This window comes from Vulpes vulpes, chromosome 1, assembly GCF_048418805.1.
Source record: "Vulpes vulpes isolate BD-2025 chromosome 1, VulVul3, whole genome shotgun sequence".
Taxonomy (NCBI): Eukaryota; Metazoa; Chordata; class Mammalia; order Carnivora; family Canidae; genus Vulpes; species Vulpes vulpes.
This window is the reverse complement of record NC_132780.1, coordinates 87,298,882-87,318,167: the sequence shown is the minus strand read 5'-3', so window position 1 is coordinate 87,318,167 and position 19,286 is coordinate 87,298,882. Positions and strand designations below refer to the sequence as shown.

At 37.5% G+C, this 19,286-nt stretch overlaps 1 protein-coding gene across 9 annotated transcripts in view; it reads right to left on the bottom strand.

The window, feature by feature from the left end:
• Positions 1–1,775: 1,775 nt before the first annotated feature.
• HIVEP2 (HIVEP zinc finger 2) overlaps positions 1,776–19,286 on the bottom strand; it is a 191,988-nt gene continuing 174,477 nt past the window's right edge. For all 9 annotated transcript variants that reach the window (XM_072719558.1, XM_072719567.1, XM_072719551.1 and 6 more), the window contains 5 exons: positions 18,244–18,398; positions 14,625–14,800; positions 11,504–11,605; positions 9,834–10,729; positions 1,776–4,245 (listed from right to left, as the gene is read on the bottom strand). In XM_072719558.1, the coding sequence (XP_072575659.1) occupies positions 3,421–4,245; positions 9,834–10,729; positions 11,504–11,605; positions 14,625–14,800; positions 18,244–18,398 (2,154 nt within the window). In that variant the 3' untranslated portion in view covers positions 1,776–3,420. The remainder of the gene's footprint in view (positions 4,246–9,833; positions 10,730–11,503; positions 11,606–14,624; positions 14,801–18,243; positions 18,399–19,286) is intronic.

Genomic DNA, 19,286 nt, shown 5'->3' with positions numbered 1-19,286 from the left:
TGAGACTAAACTCATTCTAAACTGCTTAGGAGAGCTCATTTCATTACCTGCATCTGGCACAAATCCATTCTGACGATTAAGGACACCACCGTCTTTCCACTGCCCAAGTCGAGAGCTCCAGTCATCTTTATCCTCTCCATCTGTCTCATCCCGGACACCAAGTCAGTCACTAGTTATTATCAGTTTTTCATTAAGTAAAACTGTCCTTTCTTTCTGTGTATTCCCATCAGTTGCTTGAATTGTTGCTGCTCTTATTTCCATGGAAATGATACAACTCCATCATTCTCCCAACTGGTCTCCTGCCTCCACTCTTTCTGCCTCAAATCCACTCTCTTCATTGCTGCCACAGTGATTTTTTTTTTCTAAATAAGAACAACACTAGCAACAGCAATGCTACTTTCTTGCATCAATCCTTCTGTGGCTCAGCTTCCCATTGCTTCAGAGCCAGATCTGATGTCCTTAGGCTGGATTAGGAATATGGACTTTGCTGTGTCTTTCCGGCTTAAGCACATACCACCCTATCACATCCATAGGGAGCCAGCTCCATCTGGCTTTCTACCCTCTCTGCTTTACACATCTTTGATCATCTAACATGCCCTTCCCCACTTTTTTTAAGCACATCTCTATTAGAATATGAACTCTAGGAAGACAAGAACTTACTTAGTTTTGTGCAGGACTGTACACCTAGCACAGAGAACAGTGTCCTAGGTAGGTGATGAGAATTTCTCTGTTGAATAAGTCAATCTACTATTTCAAGGATCTGTTCCAAGGCCACCTCTGTGATGAAGTCTATCCTGCAGGGAAGTTTCTCTGCTTTTTGACAGCAAACACACCAAATATATCATTATTTTAGCTCTAATACCATATTGCACACACTCATACACCTGTCTTTCCTTTTACTTGAGCTCCTCGATGGCAGGAATACTTTTATCATCCTCAATGCCCATCATAGTAGCCAGTTCAAAGTAGGCACTTAGAAACTGTTTTATGAATGAGTGAATACAAGAGATGAATTGGAAGAGGAAGCAATTAGAAAGGTTCACACACACACACACATACACACACACACACAATGAGGAATAAGACATACAAATTACCCTTATGTAATTTTATGTTAGGGGGCTTCTTCTTAATGAGAGACAGATTTTAGGCTGACTGCTTGTGTTGACCTTTAATTCATTTTGTAAAACAATTTAAAAAGACTGTCTGGCTCATAAAACTACACAGGTAAGTTGAAAATCCACCAATTTGAAATTTTTATAATGGAAATACTGATAGATTTTGACCTTTAAGGAGCCTCCACTTTCATTATGAAAAAGGTTCTACTCTTTTGTACTAAAGAATTGTGATTTGTGGTTATATTTATTTCAGTTGGTTTTTTGCCTTCAGTCACCTCAGCAAAAATAAAGAGATTTCCCCAGTGGAATTTCAGATATGTATGCATACTGAGAGGGAGTCAGAAGAGGAAATGATCATTTGATTTATTCATGACTCTTTGCAAATGCAATGTATTCTTCCCAAGCCCACGCTTAGGATCCGGTGACTCCATTTCTAGAGCTCACACGGTGGTGACCACTATCTGTCCCAATTGAATGACATATGGAAGCCAGTGACTGTCTTCTCACTTGTTAAAAGCATTCATGCTCAGCATACCTTGGAATGGGCAAAGCCTAGCAATTAAAAGCACAGATGGTATGTTGGTGGCATCAAAATTTCTTTAGAAACAAAATTGAGAAATTAAAATGTAAAACAACACATTAAAAACTAGACACCTCAAGCATGTAATTGTATATTTATTTCTCTTTTTAAAGAACACTCCTTAATGTAATTCAATATACAAACTTGGTTTCACAGAATTATAATCCACTATATAGCACAAAGATAACCCAGATTTTGTGTGTGTGTGTGTGCATGCACACACATGTGCGTGTGTGCACACGTGTTGTTGTACCCCCTCCCTTTCTTCCATTCTTCCGACCTACAAACAAAGGCTCTGCCTACCTTCCACACTAACCAAAGCCCATTCTGAATGTTGTGTACAAAAGACATCATCCTCCCACAAATTCTTTTCCCTGGAAAGCTTCTTTTTCCTGTCCCCCCTGAGATAACCAGGAGCCTGACACTCTTCCCCTCTTCAAGAGGGTGAAGTGGCTTCCCCTAAAGCTGATGCCAACCCTGTTACCATGTGGACTGGCTGAAAGGTCTCCACGCCCCTTCCCTGCGTCCACTCCTAACCCTCAGAGTCCAAGCACGTCCCCTCCGTCGCAGCCTTAGTTCTGGTCACCATCTTGTGCAGCAAGAACCAAGGAGATCTGTAAGCCCAGGTCTTCTCCACGGGCAGCGCACAGCACTGCCTGCCAAGCCACCGGGCCGGCCGATAACCAAGCTCTACACAGTCCCATGTGCTTTGTCACTTTAATTTTTAAAGACACCCTAGCATAGGTCTGTGGCAACCTAGTGTCCAACTGAGTTACATAAAATTGTACCAGTGATGCACTTGTACATATTTACATGGGGCGGAATGTTTTCCCATATTTTTAGATGAGTATATAGATCAACATGTTCACATAAGACCAAATACTTTTAATATTATTTATAACTGATTTATAAAGCTTTGAAAAAACTCACAATAGCACATTGTTTACTTTAATGCTTTACGGTACTATAAGTTTAAAATCACAATCAGCACTTAAGTTATAGTCAATCCAGCAAACAAGAGACAAAAAAATTTACAAGAGTTAAGAACTGACTGATACATCCTTTATCTTTTTTTTTAACTAATGCATAAGTGCAGAATAAGATACTCTAGTTTAAATATCTTGTTTACAATATACATTTTTGTTCTAGTTACGCAACAGTAAATCCCATGCTTCACATAGAAAAGCAATCCACAACATTAAGAAAAAATGTACAATTTATGAAACAAAGTAAATAAATATTAGTATTACAGAATCAGAGCTGTACATAAAAGCTGTTCAGTTTTAATCATATAAAAATATGTTTTAGTGCAACCTCACATATATATTGATGCTGTTTTGCTTTACATCATTTAGATCCAAGTGTCCAAAAAAGGAAAGAAATTACATTTATTACAAAGCAGATACACAAATTCTAAAATATGTACAAATTACTGCTAAAAAATGCTTATAAGAATATAAGCAAAGTAAAGAAAAGGCACAAACATCTGTACAATTTTAAAAGTACCAGACCCAATAGGTTAATTTCAAATTTTGTTTTGGTCAGGCTCATGATGACTTGTTAATTTACCTAATTCTTTTGATATAACAAAAGTATATATAATAGCAAACTACTGTAACTTAGGACAGGCATGCTATAAACTTGATTACCTCTATTTCTAGAAAAACAAAAACAAAAACAAAATGGGAAAATGTGGAAATGAAAGTCTCCATGCATCTTAGATCAAGGTAGTTGACTCTTCTCTGATGAAGGCTCATTGCCTCCCTCTGTGCTTGAAGGTAACTCTTTGCTGCTGTGAAAGCCAGACTGTTTATCATCCACACGACTCTTGCTGTAAAACGTCGAGTGAGCTAATGCAGTCTGTGATGTACCAAAATTGTCCTTTTCACCATCATGCAAGTCAGGGTGGGTGGCTGAGGTACAGGGCTGACCTGGCTCAGGTCCACTAAAGTGTCTAATGCTAACGTGTGCACTTTCCAAGGGTTTCTGGTGGGGGTCCTGTGCCCGCACTGGCTGATCGGCCCCAAGCAGAGCAGCGTCTTCTGTGGCAATCCGGAGAGAGGCGATGGCTTTCGTACAAGTCTGTATATTTTCCTCCTGTTCCCTCTCTGTTGCATTTAGGCTGTCTTCTGAAGTGCTCTGTTTCATCAATAGCCTAGGGGAGGAGGGCGTGCTAGGTGGACCAGATGACTGCAAAACGTGAGGCGATCGCTTCTCATGCTGCTTTGAAAGGACATAGGGATCCTTAGGGAAGAATTCCCCAGAAGCTCCCTTCTTCTCCTCAGAGCCCTCCATCGGCAGAGGCAATGTGGGTGGAGGATGTAAACCGGAAAGGGCCGGCGGCATGGAGTGAACCATTTGGATCCCACCAACTGGCACCATGGGGATAGGAGCTCTCACTTGCTGCTGAGAGTGGAGTGGAAGATGACTGAAGACATAGTCATTAGGACCCTCAGGGAAAAGGCTGGAGCCTGGATGTTCATAAGCACCTTCTTGGTCTCCATAGAGACTGAAGTAAGGAACCTGAGGTAATCCTCTTCTTAAATTCTGCATGGGGAAGCAGAGACCACAACGTTTAGCACCCAGTCCTCCTCATGCAAGGTCAAATAGGCTAAGCTATTTCAGTCACTTGGTCAATCACTCACTCAATCATTCAAAACACTTTAAAACTACTTCATCCCTTTACTGATTTTTCACTTTATGACACAAGAGATTTCTCAGTTGTCTTTTAGAATCCTTGAATGAAGCTGTCGGTCTATGAAAAGTGACTTTTGTTTTGAAACAGCAATGTGATAAATCATGCAGTGCATGCAGTGCATGAGACACGTTTCAGTTCTGTTTCTTTTTTTTTTTCCTTCAGAAAAGAAAATGAAAATAATGGATAATTACCAGAAAAAGTTTGCTAAGCAAAAAAACACTATTAGTAGGTTTTTAAATCAAAAAAAGTAAAAAAGGTTGCCATCTGTTTACATACTGGGAAGATTTTTAATATTTTTCTTAAGTGTTGATGAGTATAGCTGGAGTGACAAGCCTGAAAATTGGCTTTTTTTTTTTTTAAGTTTTCTGCAGAACAGATGACAAAATGGTGGTGATAGACAAACTGGTTAGTCCAATGTGCAAGACATTGGTTTAAAGGAATAAATTCCCACCAAGAGGCACACCGGGTGGAAGACTAGCTGCTTTATCAAATGATAAATCATTAGGCCAGTTTTTGTAAGGCAACTATCCATCAAAGTAGTTAACATTAACTATGTCAAACAGTTTCAAATTATATTCAACTACACAGCTGGGACCTCAAGATTATTACATCTTTACCATCGTCTGTTTATATTATTATGTTCATTTAAATCCCATCTTGGCAATTAATGAGTTAGAACATTTAAAATTAAGAGCCAGAAATCCAGATTTCATGGATCCACTCCTGAAAGAGAACTTACTTTCTATCGTTGTTTCTGTAGCAAAACACAACTTAGACTACAAGATTATCAGGCTTGAATGAGATAATCAGGTTTCAATTCCTGAGATTTATTCTTTTACTGGGCTGTCATTTAAAAGGTACTCAGTTTATTTTTATTTTTTGAGAACTTAAAATCAGATAGCTGTAAACCTGTCAAGAATGGTAGTAATCCAGGAGAGAGAGAGAAAAAAAAGTTCTAATTCATTTCAAGGATGTTTCAGTTCTAAAGCTCAAGGTATGCTCTATACCATTAATGATTCATTCAGTTCTTTTTAGACTGTGAGACAGCCTGAGGATGATAAATTATGTATTAGATCTGTTACTCTGTGCCATGCTTAGCTCTTACCCTCTTTTGGGCTATACCTTATTCAAGCTAGAAACAAATGACTTATCCTGGAAGGGCAGGAAGTAATGAAATCCTATAATCACGAGTTAGGGAAGGTGAGAATTTGATAGTATGAGAGTTATTTAAATGCTACTACAACAACAAATCCCTCTTGTCTTTGCTCCAATCTGGAAAAAGGCATGTTTCCTACAGCAAACACCAGTTAGGGTGCAAGAACTATGATACCTACAATAATAATCTCTGAAGAGAATTAAATGAATCCTCTTTTAATTATAATGGTCAAAAATTAAAAGTTTAACATAAAATGTAACCTGGTTATGTTTCCATTTTGCTCTTGGTTGCTATTCTATGACATCCACTGCTTACACCTAATCAGAATGGGGCTCTGTGAGGGCCAAAGAGAGCCCTGACTCAAGGCTAACAAGAGGAGTGATGAATGAAGTGTCCTCTAACACTAAGATATATTCAAAATGTTCAAAATCCAATAGAATTTTATTTGTGTTAAGAATGAAAGTGTCAGGGCAGCTGGGTGGCTCAGTCAGTTAAGCGTCTGCCTTCAGCTCAGTTCATGATCCCAGGGTCCTGAGATCAAGTCCTGAATCCATCAGGCTCTCTGCTCAGTGGGGAATCTACTTCTTCCTCTTCCTCTACCTCTCCCTCTCTCTCTCTCTCTTGCTTTCCCTCCCCCTGCTCATGCTCTCTGTCCTTCTCCTCAAATACAGAAAGAAAGAAAGAAAGAAAGAAAGAAAGAAAGAAAGAAAGAAAAAGAAAGTGTCATTTTCAGACCTTTTCTGATCAGCAATTAAATGATTACAGTCACAGAAGTAAGGGTGCCAGTATAACTTTTACCATGTAAGCACTTCCCCTGCTCCAAATGCTACCAGGCCTTTCCACACATCCTCTTCTCCTGCATTCACCTCTTCTTCACCTTCCCAAGAAGCTCTCAATAAGATTTTTCTACCTTGGTTTTTACCCCATTTGCAACCCTATTTAGTTTTGTGATTTGAGGCTTATCATTATAATATCATTGTAAATCCTGGTAAGAAACACCTTGATACGGAAATATGAATAATGAACCCATGTGGGTTGTATTATGTTTATGTATGTATGTGTGTGCATATATATCCCATGTACCAGGTTTAATATCCCACTCATCTTTTCAACATTGTCAGTAGGTGCTCTGGAAGCAAATACAAAGAAGGAGGCAGGAGTTCAAGGAGTTCATTGTGGGGCAAGGGAAGCAGGGAACCTGATGAAGGTAAGCAGGAGAGGAGGCAGGTGCTCAGCTGGGACTGATCCAGGCTCAGCCACTGGCTGGGGGCTGTAGGGGAGAGTATGTAGCCTTGGATGGAAAACTGAGACCTATCATGATGGCACTAACAGCAGGAGGCTGTCAGTTTACAGCATTCCTCACAGTGGAATGGCAAATTCTTCCAAAGACAGAAATCTGCTTGGCCCACCTCTTAGCTGCCACAAGCAGATTAAGAAACTGTGGCCGAGAAGTTAAATGACTTGTTCAAGATCACACAGATAGCAAGTGATAGAACTGAATGTCAACAATGCTCTTCTGCACTACATAGTGGAAACCAGAACACGTTTTTGTCTCCTTTGCTAATTTATGTACTAAAACATTAAAAATGGAATAGGAAATTAGTTTGTTTAAAAAAGTTGGGGCCAGAAATCATAAAACTTTTTCATCATCATCCTTGAGCTGTACATGTTAGACCTTCAAAAAATATTTACTGATGAGCAAAAGATCTTTCCTTCCTTCTTTTCTTCTTTCTTTCTTTCTTTCTTTCTTTCTTTCTTTCTTTCTTTCTTTCTTTCTTTTTCTTCTTTCTTTCTTCTTTTTCTTTCTTTCTTCTTTCTTTCTCTATTTCTTTCTTTCTTTCTTTCTTTCTTTCTTTCTTTCTTTCTTTCTTTCTTTCTTTTTCTTCTTTCTTTTCCTTCCTTCCTTCCTTCCTTCCTTCCTTCCTTCCTTCCTTCCTTCCTTTCATCTACAATTATCTATCTATATTAAAATTAACCAGAAGGCAGTAGGGCAGGAACAGCAAGGTAGTAGGATCTTGGTGGTTAAGTATCATCTCCTCCAAACCTGTTCCCTGGGTACTACCACTCCAGACTGAACCAGAGGATGAGTGTTGTCATGCTAGGCTAGAAGATCCTTTCATGCCCCAGTCACTGGCCTGTGAGCTCCTAGCCTATGTTAAACAACAAGAGAAGGTATTGCTAAAAAAATTTCTATCAAAAAGGTTTATTTTTGGGGTTATTCTAATTTAATATTTTCATACATTATTCAGAAAGGGTGCAGCACTCAGCCAATATAGAGATCAGGAGAAATAATCCTCATAGTGTCATCACTTCTGTTTAATCTTGGCAACAAAAATTTTCTTCATACATCACAGAAAGATAAACTCCTCCTTTGCCCCTCAAAAAGGATGTGATAAAACATTAAATGGCAAGTGTTTTGGAACAAGTGCCCCTTCTTCAGGGAGCATTCCCAGATCTCTTCCCTCTTATCACATGGACAAAGCAGGAGGATGTAAATTCTCTGAAGATAATTAAACTGGGTAATAGACCAATGGCTCTACAGTTGGCCTTCATAAATGGTAAAGTTTAATAATCGTATTAAGTATCCAGGTAAATTGGTATAAAAAAACACAACTGGTTGCAAACTCAGTAACTAATAAAACCAATCTCCTTTCTGGTCACATATCCAGAATTAGATGAACTTCCTTAGTCTGCACCTTTGATTCCTATGCCTGAGTTGACTGTGAGTTGCTGTTAGTTGCTTTAATAACAATAGTGTTATGGCACTAAAGGCTTACATTTTCACGACTACAATTGACCAAAGATATCCCACGTCTCACAAATACCCCAATCTGAGCCCACCTGGCCAAGGCCACACTGATCTATACTGGAGAAAGCATTTTTTTCTTCAGATATGGTATCCTGGCATCAGAGGGATTTGCATATCTACAACTCTCTACTTAGGCCGTGGTGGCATAAACTCCAGAAGACCCCTCTTTTCTACTTAATACCACCAAGACACAAAAACTTGTGTAAATATACCTCTTTTTTTTCCTAGCTGGCTAATTCATTATCTTGGCAAATAAATCATGTCCTGTTTGTATGCGTGTTTCTGCAGTAATTGTACCATAAAGACTGAGCTGGTACCACTTGTGAAAAGATGATGTTGGGGATCGGGCAGGGAATTGCAGCAGGGAGCTTTCCTGAAGTTTACATATGATAACCTAAGCTCACAACTCAAGGTTGTTAAAAGGCAACAAAGATGAGGGAGCCTGGCCACTGGGACAGTGATAAGACAGAGCTAGAAGTTGGTAGTGCCTTTGGCTGGAAGGATGGTGTGGAGCCACACAACAGAAACCCAGAACAAAGGAAGAAGAGCAAGAAATAGAGACTAGGAAACAAAAATACATGTAAAGCAAAGAAACTCAAAAGGTGTCATTCATCTGTCTATGCTAAGTGCTTGTTTTATTCATTTTAAAAAAAAATCCTATACAAACTAAAAGAAACATCAAGGTCAGCCATACCATGGAATGAGGCAGGGCAGATGCTTTTTTATAGATTTGCATTAAACCTACTGCCTAAACTTAATCCACGATTGTTACTGTTGTTATCTAAGTTTATCATGAGGGCATACCATAGAAATCTCAGAAACTCTCTCCCTTAGTTCTCCCAACTTTGTGCCCACCATCTCACTGAGCCAGTGCCCTCTCACTGAGCAGGAGGTGGTATTAATGCCAAGAAAAGCAGATAGGTTCATGCCTTTGACTCACAACATATCCAGGGGGTCACTCTCTCCTATCCTAGTCACTCACTGGTTTCACACGTCCACTCACTGTGGGCAAGGTAAAGAGTTTATTTTTTTTTAAATGTATTGAAAGTCAATGCTAATGCCTGATCCTTACTTGACAAAGTTCTACAACTGAAACCACCAAGGCCCTGAGAGTGTCTGTCTATGCCGTCATGTCATTCCAAAGACTTCACCTTTCCTGCTCATGTAAAGGTTTCAGCTCATGTCCATAATTAGTTAAGCTTAGAAAGCATTTAGAAAAGCCTCACCTGTTCCCAGCTGGAAATGCACCACTGCTCTGATGCAATACTACACTTGGGGTAATGCCACAGCTATGTTACTAACAACAGCATGAGAGAAAATGTCTTCCTGCTATTTTCAGTAACCACGTTCCCTGCTTCCCATGAGAGATACCCACGTTATAATAAATATCACACTAGTGTGTTAGTGTGTTATCAAGAGGTTCCAATAAGCTTCGGATTATAAATTATAAAGAGAAAGCTAATCATACTTACAGGAGGCCCCAATACAATTGGTTCTGCTTGCAAATACTGCCCCATGGACAATGGTGGGTTATGGTATAAAGCCCTTCTGGGAGATGGCGCTCTTATGGTGGTCATGTATCTTCTCTCTCTTCTGGGAGAGAGGTCTCTTCTTGCCGTGATGTCTTTCCCAGGTGACACTGGCCTCCTTGGAGACAGATGCCTTCTCGGTGAAACATCTCTCTGTGATATCTCTCTTCTCAATGCAGCTTCCTTTCTTGGTGAGAGATGTCTCATGGGTGACAGATCTCTCCTAGGTGATAAATGTCTTCTGGGTGATAAATCTCCTTTGGGTATCAGATACCTCTTTGGTGAATTATCTCGGCGGGGTGAAGAGTCATATCCCGGTGAGGAATGGTGGCTCGAGGGGGAGAAGTCCCTTGGTGAGGAGCTGGGCTCTGAAGACAGCATGTACTCTTCATCTGCACAACTCGGTATGTCTAACCTGTCTTTGTCCGGCTCCGAGTCTGTACTCTTGCTCTGGAATAACCTGTGGTATTCTGTCATCTGAGTATCTTCACATGAGTCACTGGGCGTCATCAGCTGAGTAACCTGAATACTTGGCAAAGTAACCAAATAGCTGATCAATGAAGAATGCCCCAGGGAGCTATCTGAAGGAACCCCATGGGGCACAGCGCCAACATTCACAGGCAAGGACGAGAATCTAGGCGGCTGAGGACTGGTGCTTCTCGATCTTGTTTTTGGTGTCAAATCGCCCTGATCATCAAAGTCATCATCATCTTCATCATCTTCATCATTATCATCTCCATCCTCACCATCAGATTCTTCAGCATCTGAGAACTGATGATCAGTTGAAATGCTGGACATGCTATGCTTCTCAGCTGCTTTGTGCAAATCTTCCATCGTTTCTGAAACATTGAACAGAAAGTGAAGATCAAGGTCCAAACGTCAAGGTGAGGAACTAATTTGGACCCCATCTCTTTCTAAAAGCTTTCTTCCAACCCTGCAGCCCCTAGAGATGGTTCTGTCTCTGAACCCCTATAACACTCATTGGGCACTTATCTGGAAGACCTTACACTGGTTCTTATCCTTTTATGACTGATCTGATTCATCTCAACCCAAAAAAGGATTCTAATGTGGAATCCTAAATCTCAGATGTCACCTGGCCCATAGAAAAGCCTCAAGAAATGGGTGTGGATAATGCTGTTAATAATGAGGCTAGAAGAAAAAGAAAGCAACCATCTATCTCTATAGGTATAAACTTACATGTAAGTGATATATCTCAGGAAGTCTGACTGGCCCTCAGGTTTTCTATTAGGTTAATGATGGATTTTTTCCCTCTTAATAGGAATAATAATGCGTTAAATTGTTTTTCAAATTTCCCCAGAAGTTTCATAAAATCTAAATCTCTGTCACAACACAAGCATAATTAGATTTCCTTTATGGTTAAATAGGAGTATTTCATAGTGAGGTCTTTTTTTCCCCCTTTAGTCAGAACTGAAATGCATTTGTTTCTTCTCAGGTTATAAGCAATTCAACATGTCAGATTTATGTTATATATTTCATATTAAATAAAACTAAATGTGATCAGTTTTTTAAAATATCAAAACTTGTTTTACCACCCCAGCCATGAAGCTCCAGTGTGAAGAATGAACAGGTCAGTCAACTAAATTTTGAAATACCTGCTTCTTCAGTTTCTGTATCATCCACTGATGTCATTGAAACTCCCAACTCCAAGCATTTCTTCATGTGTGCTTTAGATTTCATATGCTTTGTTAGGTTTCCTAGAAAACACAGGCAAAAAGAGAAATTAATTGTTTACAAAAATGTGATGATTGCTCCAAAATTAGAAATGAACTAACATGAGATAACACAGATTTGTTTATACCCACTACCCTTTGCTTTGAACTTAAGAGGAACAATCTGGTTCCTGAATATATAGCCACTCAGAATTCTGAAAAAATCAAGTTTCCTTATTCTAGAAGACTCGGAGAATAGGGTCATATGCAAACTTATGTGAAAGTCAACCTTGTAAAATAAATTCAAAGAACCATAAAAATAGTTGGCTAACTACTTAAAGGGAGCATTATTCTCAGTGTTTAGCATCTATCTGTCTGGTATATATTAGCAAAGTTTATTACAGCAGCTTCTAAAGTTCTTCAATATTCCCTATTTATCTTGAAATTCCCATCATTCTAAGAAAAGAGAAAGATTTTCTGTCAAACATGTATTATGATGATGATGATGATGATATATATAGAATTCTATCTATACATACATATGTGTGTGTTTATATAGAATTATATGTTGTTACATAGGATGTGAGAGACTATGAAGACACTTATCCAATCACTTTTGACCTAGGATCTATGAAATTATATATATATATATATTAATATTTTATTATATAGTTATCTATATATCATTCCATGTCATATATATAACTTACTAAAAGACATTCAGGAACTAATTTAGTTGTAAGGGCCATATTGTTATCTGTGCCCTTTGATGATGCTGTAGCGATGTACCAGCAAAGACTTTATTTTTTAAGAGTAGGCTCACTGAATGTAGATGGACACTCTTAGTCTGATAAAATAGTTTGTTCCTTTGTAGGAGTGTTTAGCTCACCATTAATGTGATATATGAGCTACTGTTGTTTCTTATTTTACTTATGTTATTTTATTTACTTGGCATTTTACTTAACTGATCTTAAATCTATGAATTTTATGTGCTATTTTGGTAATTCCAAGCATAAAAATATTTCCAGGTCCTTACTACTCTTATTTATATAAAAATGTTTTAAAGACCTCAAAAATTTTTATAGCCAGATCATTGAGAATTCCTAAATCTGTAAATTAATGAATACATCTGTATATTAATGGAAGTTACCTGCTTCTGCAAGGGAGAAAGTAACCTGTGTATGTGGGTGGGTGTGAAAGTTAGGTGTCAAGATACTTTATTTAGATCTTGATATGTTTCTCCTCCTCTATCTTTCTCTTTTCTTCTCCATTTCAATAGGCAGTCAGGCTTTGGGCTCTCATCTTCAGCACAGGTTTGTAGTTAGAAATCTGGCACTGAAACAACTCTACCCTGGCTGTGGTTGACTGAAGTGCTGAGCTTCTGCAGGGATTCCAGCAAGGAGGGGGAAGTGGCCGGCAGGGGGTGGGTGCCTGGAGTGGCACCAGTGTTCAGAAGGTGCTGGTCCTACAAGGACACTCAGGATCTGCACTCAGAGGACATGGGTTGGGACAACAGTCACTTCAACTGGAAAAATGGAGGGGTTTCCTGGGATATTTTGCTCATCTTAAGATCCTGAGACATTTGGACATTCCTGAAGGGTGACAAGGAAACTCCAATAATGACCAAGAATAAATTATTTCCTACTGAAACTCCATGACAATGATTCAGAGCCAAATTTAATGTGATTTTTTTAAGACTATAGAAACTAGCTCTCTATTTTTTATTATTATATTTATTTGACTTTAAAAATGCCTAGAAATATGACATTTCTTCACCCAGTGTTTCACACAGCTATACCTTCAGCAGACTCCTATGCCCTGGGAAGATCTATCAGCTGTACTGACTGGCAGATTTGCAGCCTATAAAACCAAAATTTAGACTTTATGTCCTAGGGAGTCTCTTGGTGAAGTTCTAAATAAAAGGCTTCACTGTGCAAAGGTGGATGGTATTTAAAGGACCTTATGTTTATCTCTTTTGAAGTGCAAATGAACACTCCCTTTATGTGGCTTCAAAGGAAGCATCTTTGTAATATAGATACCTTTTTTATACAGAAGAAACAGATATACTGAGAGTCTACACATTTATACTTCTGACAAACCAATAAGACAATTTAGGATTTGGGTTATAGGAGAAAATAAAAACCCGTTTCTCTACCAAAGATTATCTTATTTGATACGTATTTTTCTTGACAAGTAGTGGAGCAGAATAATTGGCAGGCAAATTTAAAGTTAAAACATAGGAAATCATATGAGGTTAGTGAGGGGGGCAAAAAACATTAGATCTAAAGTACTTCTACAGCAAGGAGTAAACATACTTCTACAAAAGTCAAACCACCTCTAATTCACTACTGTATGTAATCTGAGAATGCTGGGCTTATGAACATTTCCATTCTTTTATAAAATGATGGAAATATCAAAGCAACCTTCCTGTATAAAATATTTTTATATAAATCTACCTGTAAAAAACAGATTTTTTTTAGGGTAGAATATAATTTTAAGGCAGGTCCTAGTTTTATAAGATTCACAGTTGTGGCCTAAGAGTAGGAAATTGTCTCTGTGCTGATAAATACACAGAACACAAGCTATCAAATTTCTATGTATAATTAATGCAACTGTGGATGGAGGGGCCCACCTGGGAGTCTGTGGGTCTCTACATTATTTATAATCTTGAAACTGACCATGGGCACATGTTTTCTTCCCAGCTGCTGCCTTGCTTTTCTAATGCCACCGCATGGATTGTCTCCCGGTGGTATTTCAATACTGGTGCAAAGATTATCTAGACCACACAACACTTCAACATGCAGTAATAGCAATAGCAATCCAGACAATTCTTAGCCACTTCCTTCGGAAACAACCAGCCTGGCCCCAAGTCTATAGCTCTTACTTAAGTCATAAAAGGAGACTCGCTGTCTCATGTACATCCTTTGATTACTTACATAAGGGAAAAATATATTTTATAAACAAAACCATCTTACAGTCAATGCAAGTTAGTTATAAAATGGTATTCTGAATCCAACATAGCCATAAACAAAGTATCTTTCATCTAAAGAGATGAGAATTGTACCTTTAGTTTTGAAGGCAAAGTTACATAACTTGCATACATAAGGCCTGACATCAGTGTGAGTGCGAATATGCTTTTTGAGCATGCTTGGCTTCTTACAGCGAATCCCACATTCTTCACAAATGTACTTTCCACGTCCACGTCCTCTGACATATACATAATCTTCATTTGACTTATACCTGTTTAGAAAAAGGGAATGCAGTGTGTTTTCAAATACTCTAGTGTTTTATATGTCAAACCAGAAGCTAATCTTTGGAGTGGTAATTTTTTTTTTTTTGAGTGGCAAAATTTGTATGAGGTTCTTTGACAAATAGTTATCAACTTTACTTCTATGAAGCCTATAAAGTTTATGCAATAAATGCCTGAAAGAATTAGATAATAGATTTGGCATTGAAAGCAAAATGTAATTTTTCTACATAGTGTTCAAAATAGAATTGGGTCCCTCTATTGAGTGTAGATATATGGACTTGGGATAGAGTTGTTCAAATGGACTTCTATAAATCTCAGAGAGTTGCAGTATTGTGCCTTACTACTTTTGGATTCTAGTACAGCCTCCACACAAGAACTATCCAGAAAGTTAAACCAACATATTCAAATCATCATATATCATTTGTTAACATTACATCGTCTAAGATGTGCATGCAGAACACACACGCTTCCCTCTAAATTTGCTAAAATAAGTATAACTGATAATAGAATTCCTCATTGCAAGCTTTTACTCTATTTTTACAATCCTGGCATGAGAGTGCCTCTGAAATCTCTAGCTTACACAGGCTGAGCTGAGCTCACCAACTGTTGTCTACAGATTTGATCCGCTCTTCCCAAGGACCCTGAATTTGTACTAAAGTGGAGTCCAAATTTCAAGTAGCTTCTGGTAAGTACTGTTACATAATAAAAACTGGAGGTTCTATTTTTCAATCAAATTTGCATTTGTTTCCAGAAGAACTTAATAGGTTTGTCTGAGGTCATCTAGTTTAATCAAATCAGTTCACCAAATCTTAGGTATTCATTGTAATAATCTATAAAACAAAGTGCTCAACATCATATTTTGTTTAGACTACAATGAAACATGATCAATCATAGAGTACAGTAGCATTCTATTGAATAATTCAATGAATATCATTATCTTTTAAATCAAAGCTAGGCTAAAATTATGGGTCTGATGTCATTCTTGGGAAGATATTCCTCTCAAGGGACTCTTTTTGTAACTTCAGAACATAAACTGACATATAAAATGCCCTAATTCCCCATGGATTTACTTTAAAGGCACTAGTTTTACAGATTTTTTTGTTTGTTTGTTTTGGTTTGTTTTTTTAATTTCTTTCACAATCTAAGAGTACTGCACACTTCTCCATTTTGTCCTAGCTAATCTGTCATCAGGAATAAAAGTTCAACTTTATTCCTCCAATTTACTGAAGAATTTTTAAGAGAGAAAATGCATCCACATATTTAAATACTACCTCTATTATGGATGCTATGCAATCTTAACATTATTTACTTTTTGATCAGTACCAAAAACTCCAGGTAGGAATTAAGTAGTATCAAAAATACAAATAGTTTTGTGTGTTTTTTTTCAACCTTTAAGTCTTTCTCCTTCCACAAGGAATTTTCAACTTCAACTTGTTCTTCGAAACTTTCTTGAACTTCATGCTTTATTTCACACTGTCTTTTGTAACAAAGTAGAAAAGAATCTCAAGATGCAAATTTTCTTTCACCTTTTAATTTCACTATTCTCTGCCCCTCAATAGATAAAATTACCAAAGAAATATAGAATAAAACAAATGATTTAATAGAAAGCTAGTTTTCCTCACAGAAGGATACCTTAAAGTTAGTGTAGTAATGGGAAATGCATTTTATCTTCAAGTGATATAACTTTATTTTTAATGTCTTACCTGATTAACTTGAAAACAGTAAAATTCAGTACCGAATAAAACTGCATATTAGAAAAGTCTGTACAAATAAAATATTTACCATTCAACAGGTCTACAGCCCCATGAATCTACTTAATACAAGAATGAATGGCTTTTGAAAAAAGCCAAAAGATACTTTCAATTAAATTACTAAATCTAGGAGTTAGATAATATAAAGAACACATCCACTTAAAAATGTGATCAGTAAAAGTTCTTTTTAAAGCTATCACTTTGCCATCACCAAAATAAGAGGTGGTGGTACCACATTGCTTGGAATGAACACTTGGTAACCAACAGGCAGAAGTTGTATCACAGATTAAGAAATGATTGGGATGTAGCCCATACAATGGGGCAATGAAAGGAGGAAGAAATGATATATGGGGACAGTCCTTGTGAATCATCAAAACAGCAATAAAATGTTCACATACGCTTTTCACTTGTGTCCTTCGTTAGTGGAGGTGGGCTCCCCAAAGCACATGTAATGGGAAGGTCTCTGCTAATCTAGTACAAGTGCAGCTATGAAGACTGCTGAATATAAGGGTGTTGATTCAGTCACAGGGACCTCTCAGTCTCTGAGGAAAGATAAAATCTATATTTCTCTCGTTTGTGTTAAAAGATGAGGGATGTCAAAAAAATATCAAGACAAGCTTCAAGACTCCATACAACTGTGGTTTCAGTGGTGAAAATACTAGACATTCAAAGGGGTCAACACTAAGGGGGAAACAACTTTAATAATTCATCTTCAAACTGGTAAATCAACGTGGGCAATAGATATTTCAAATTCGTAAACATTTGACATCTTATAATCAAATAGATAGCATTACTCTGTCTTTCAAATATAACTGGAATAAATTCATGCTCATGGAAACATGTTAATTAAAGGTCTACTGTAGAGATAGGGCTGGCTAATCAAATGTGATTAACATGCTTTAACGTTTTAAAATTTTAATAGCATAAGTTGGAGCTTTATCTCACATGTGACCAACTGTATTGAAAATACAGTTCTACAGAAATCTAAAACTAGATGTTACACATATGTGTAATTTTTTTTTTTACTGTACAGATATCAAAGTCAATGGATCTTATCACTTGTGTTTATACAACTCAGGATTCAACATTTAAAAAGAAATTCCCAACAGAGAGACTGCCACAAACCAGAAAGAGATTAGGAAAATATGACAACTAAATGCATGGTACCCTCGCTTGGATCCTGGAACAGAAACAGGACATCAATGGAACTGATGAATTCCTCTCAGAGTCTGGAGTTTAGGTAATACAAAAGCAATAAAATGAACCATCAAATTAACTAGTTCCTAGGATTATATATGAGTGTGCATGATTGCATTTTTGCAAGCACAGAATAAAAATATGTCCATTAATATTAAATATTTTTAAGATGTCCAAAAAAATGATTAAGCTTAGAAGGCATCAAGAGTTCACCAATTTAGTCTATTTCATAGTGCATTAGACATGTGAAAATTTAAAGCAGAAGCCCAAACTATATTTGACAGGGACATTTTCAGTGAAAGTAAGTCATTGAAAGCAAGGGCATAAACTCATTATCTATTACCAGACTTCAGAAATGTGAGCTGAGAAGGAATTCACCTTATACTTCCAACCAGAGTAGATACTATTCTTTCCATCTGTACATTCGTGATTGCTTGCTTTGATCTAGGACTGAATATTTCACACATGCACGTATGTTTCCTTACCCTCCTTCAAAGATTTTAATTCGGATTGGCTCTGTTTGTTTGGATCCAATATCTTTATCTCCATGAATATCTCCTTTCCCTCTTTCTTTTAAGATATTTCCAACTAGTTTCCTCTCTAGTTTGCTGCCAAATAAAAAGGATGCATCAGGTTTCATCTGTAGAACAAAAGAGAGAATCATTTCATATGATTTCTCTAAGACATAGGAGAAGCCCACACATTCTGCTCTTCTCTGATCTCTGAAAATTAGCCTAAATTCCATGCTAAAAGGCCATGGCCCAGTTACATGAAATAAGGGACACTAGAGATAAAATCAGAGAAGAATGACAGCTTTTATGGAGTCATTCGACATTTTATTTAAAAAAATACTCCTCTGTTGGCACTTCTTCTGTGCAACACTAATAAAAACAGAAAACATGTTCTATATTCTGAAGTAGCAATGAAAACAATAACAATTAAGGACATATTTTCAAAAATTGTTGAAGGTAAATGGTAACAGGATTAAGTAACATATATTTATAAATTTTCTATTTGTTTCATTACTAATTTAGCAAAAATTCCAAAGTGTCCCTGTTAGCATTTTTGTAATTTTACAGATAAGGTATTAATTGTTCATGTAGGACCAAACCAAAAAATCACTTGGAAAAATGAATTTTTGAGAGAGAAATAAAGAAAATGCATTTTAGTAAAAAATATTGCTAGTGGGAACATGGAAGCAAGATTGTCAGAAGGTCCACTCTGAAGTTTGCAAAGCTCAGTTATGACATCTGCACACCTCCTTCCCCATCCTTCCTCTCAGTGTCCATTCCCACATTCATGGTGTTCTACGTCCTGTACCCACATTTCAAAATCCCCTGAATTCCTCATATCAAAAGAAAATTTGATCTGCTAGGTCACTAACACAGGCCAGAAAGGAGAAGAACCCAAAGGAATTGAGTCCCAGTAGTAGAATTTCATGGCTCTGGATGAAGAAGAGACTTCCCCATGACCTAGTTCATGGTCAGTGGCTTCTTCTCTTACCAGGGAAGGGAAACCAGCATTGCAG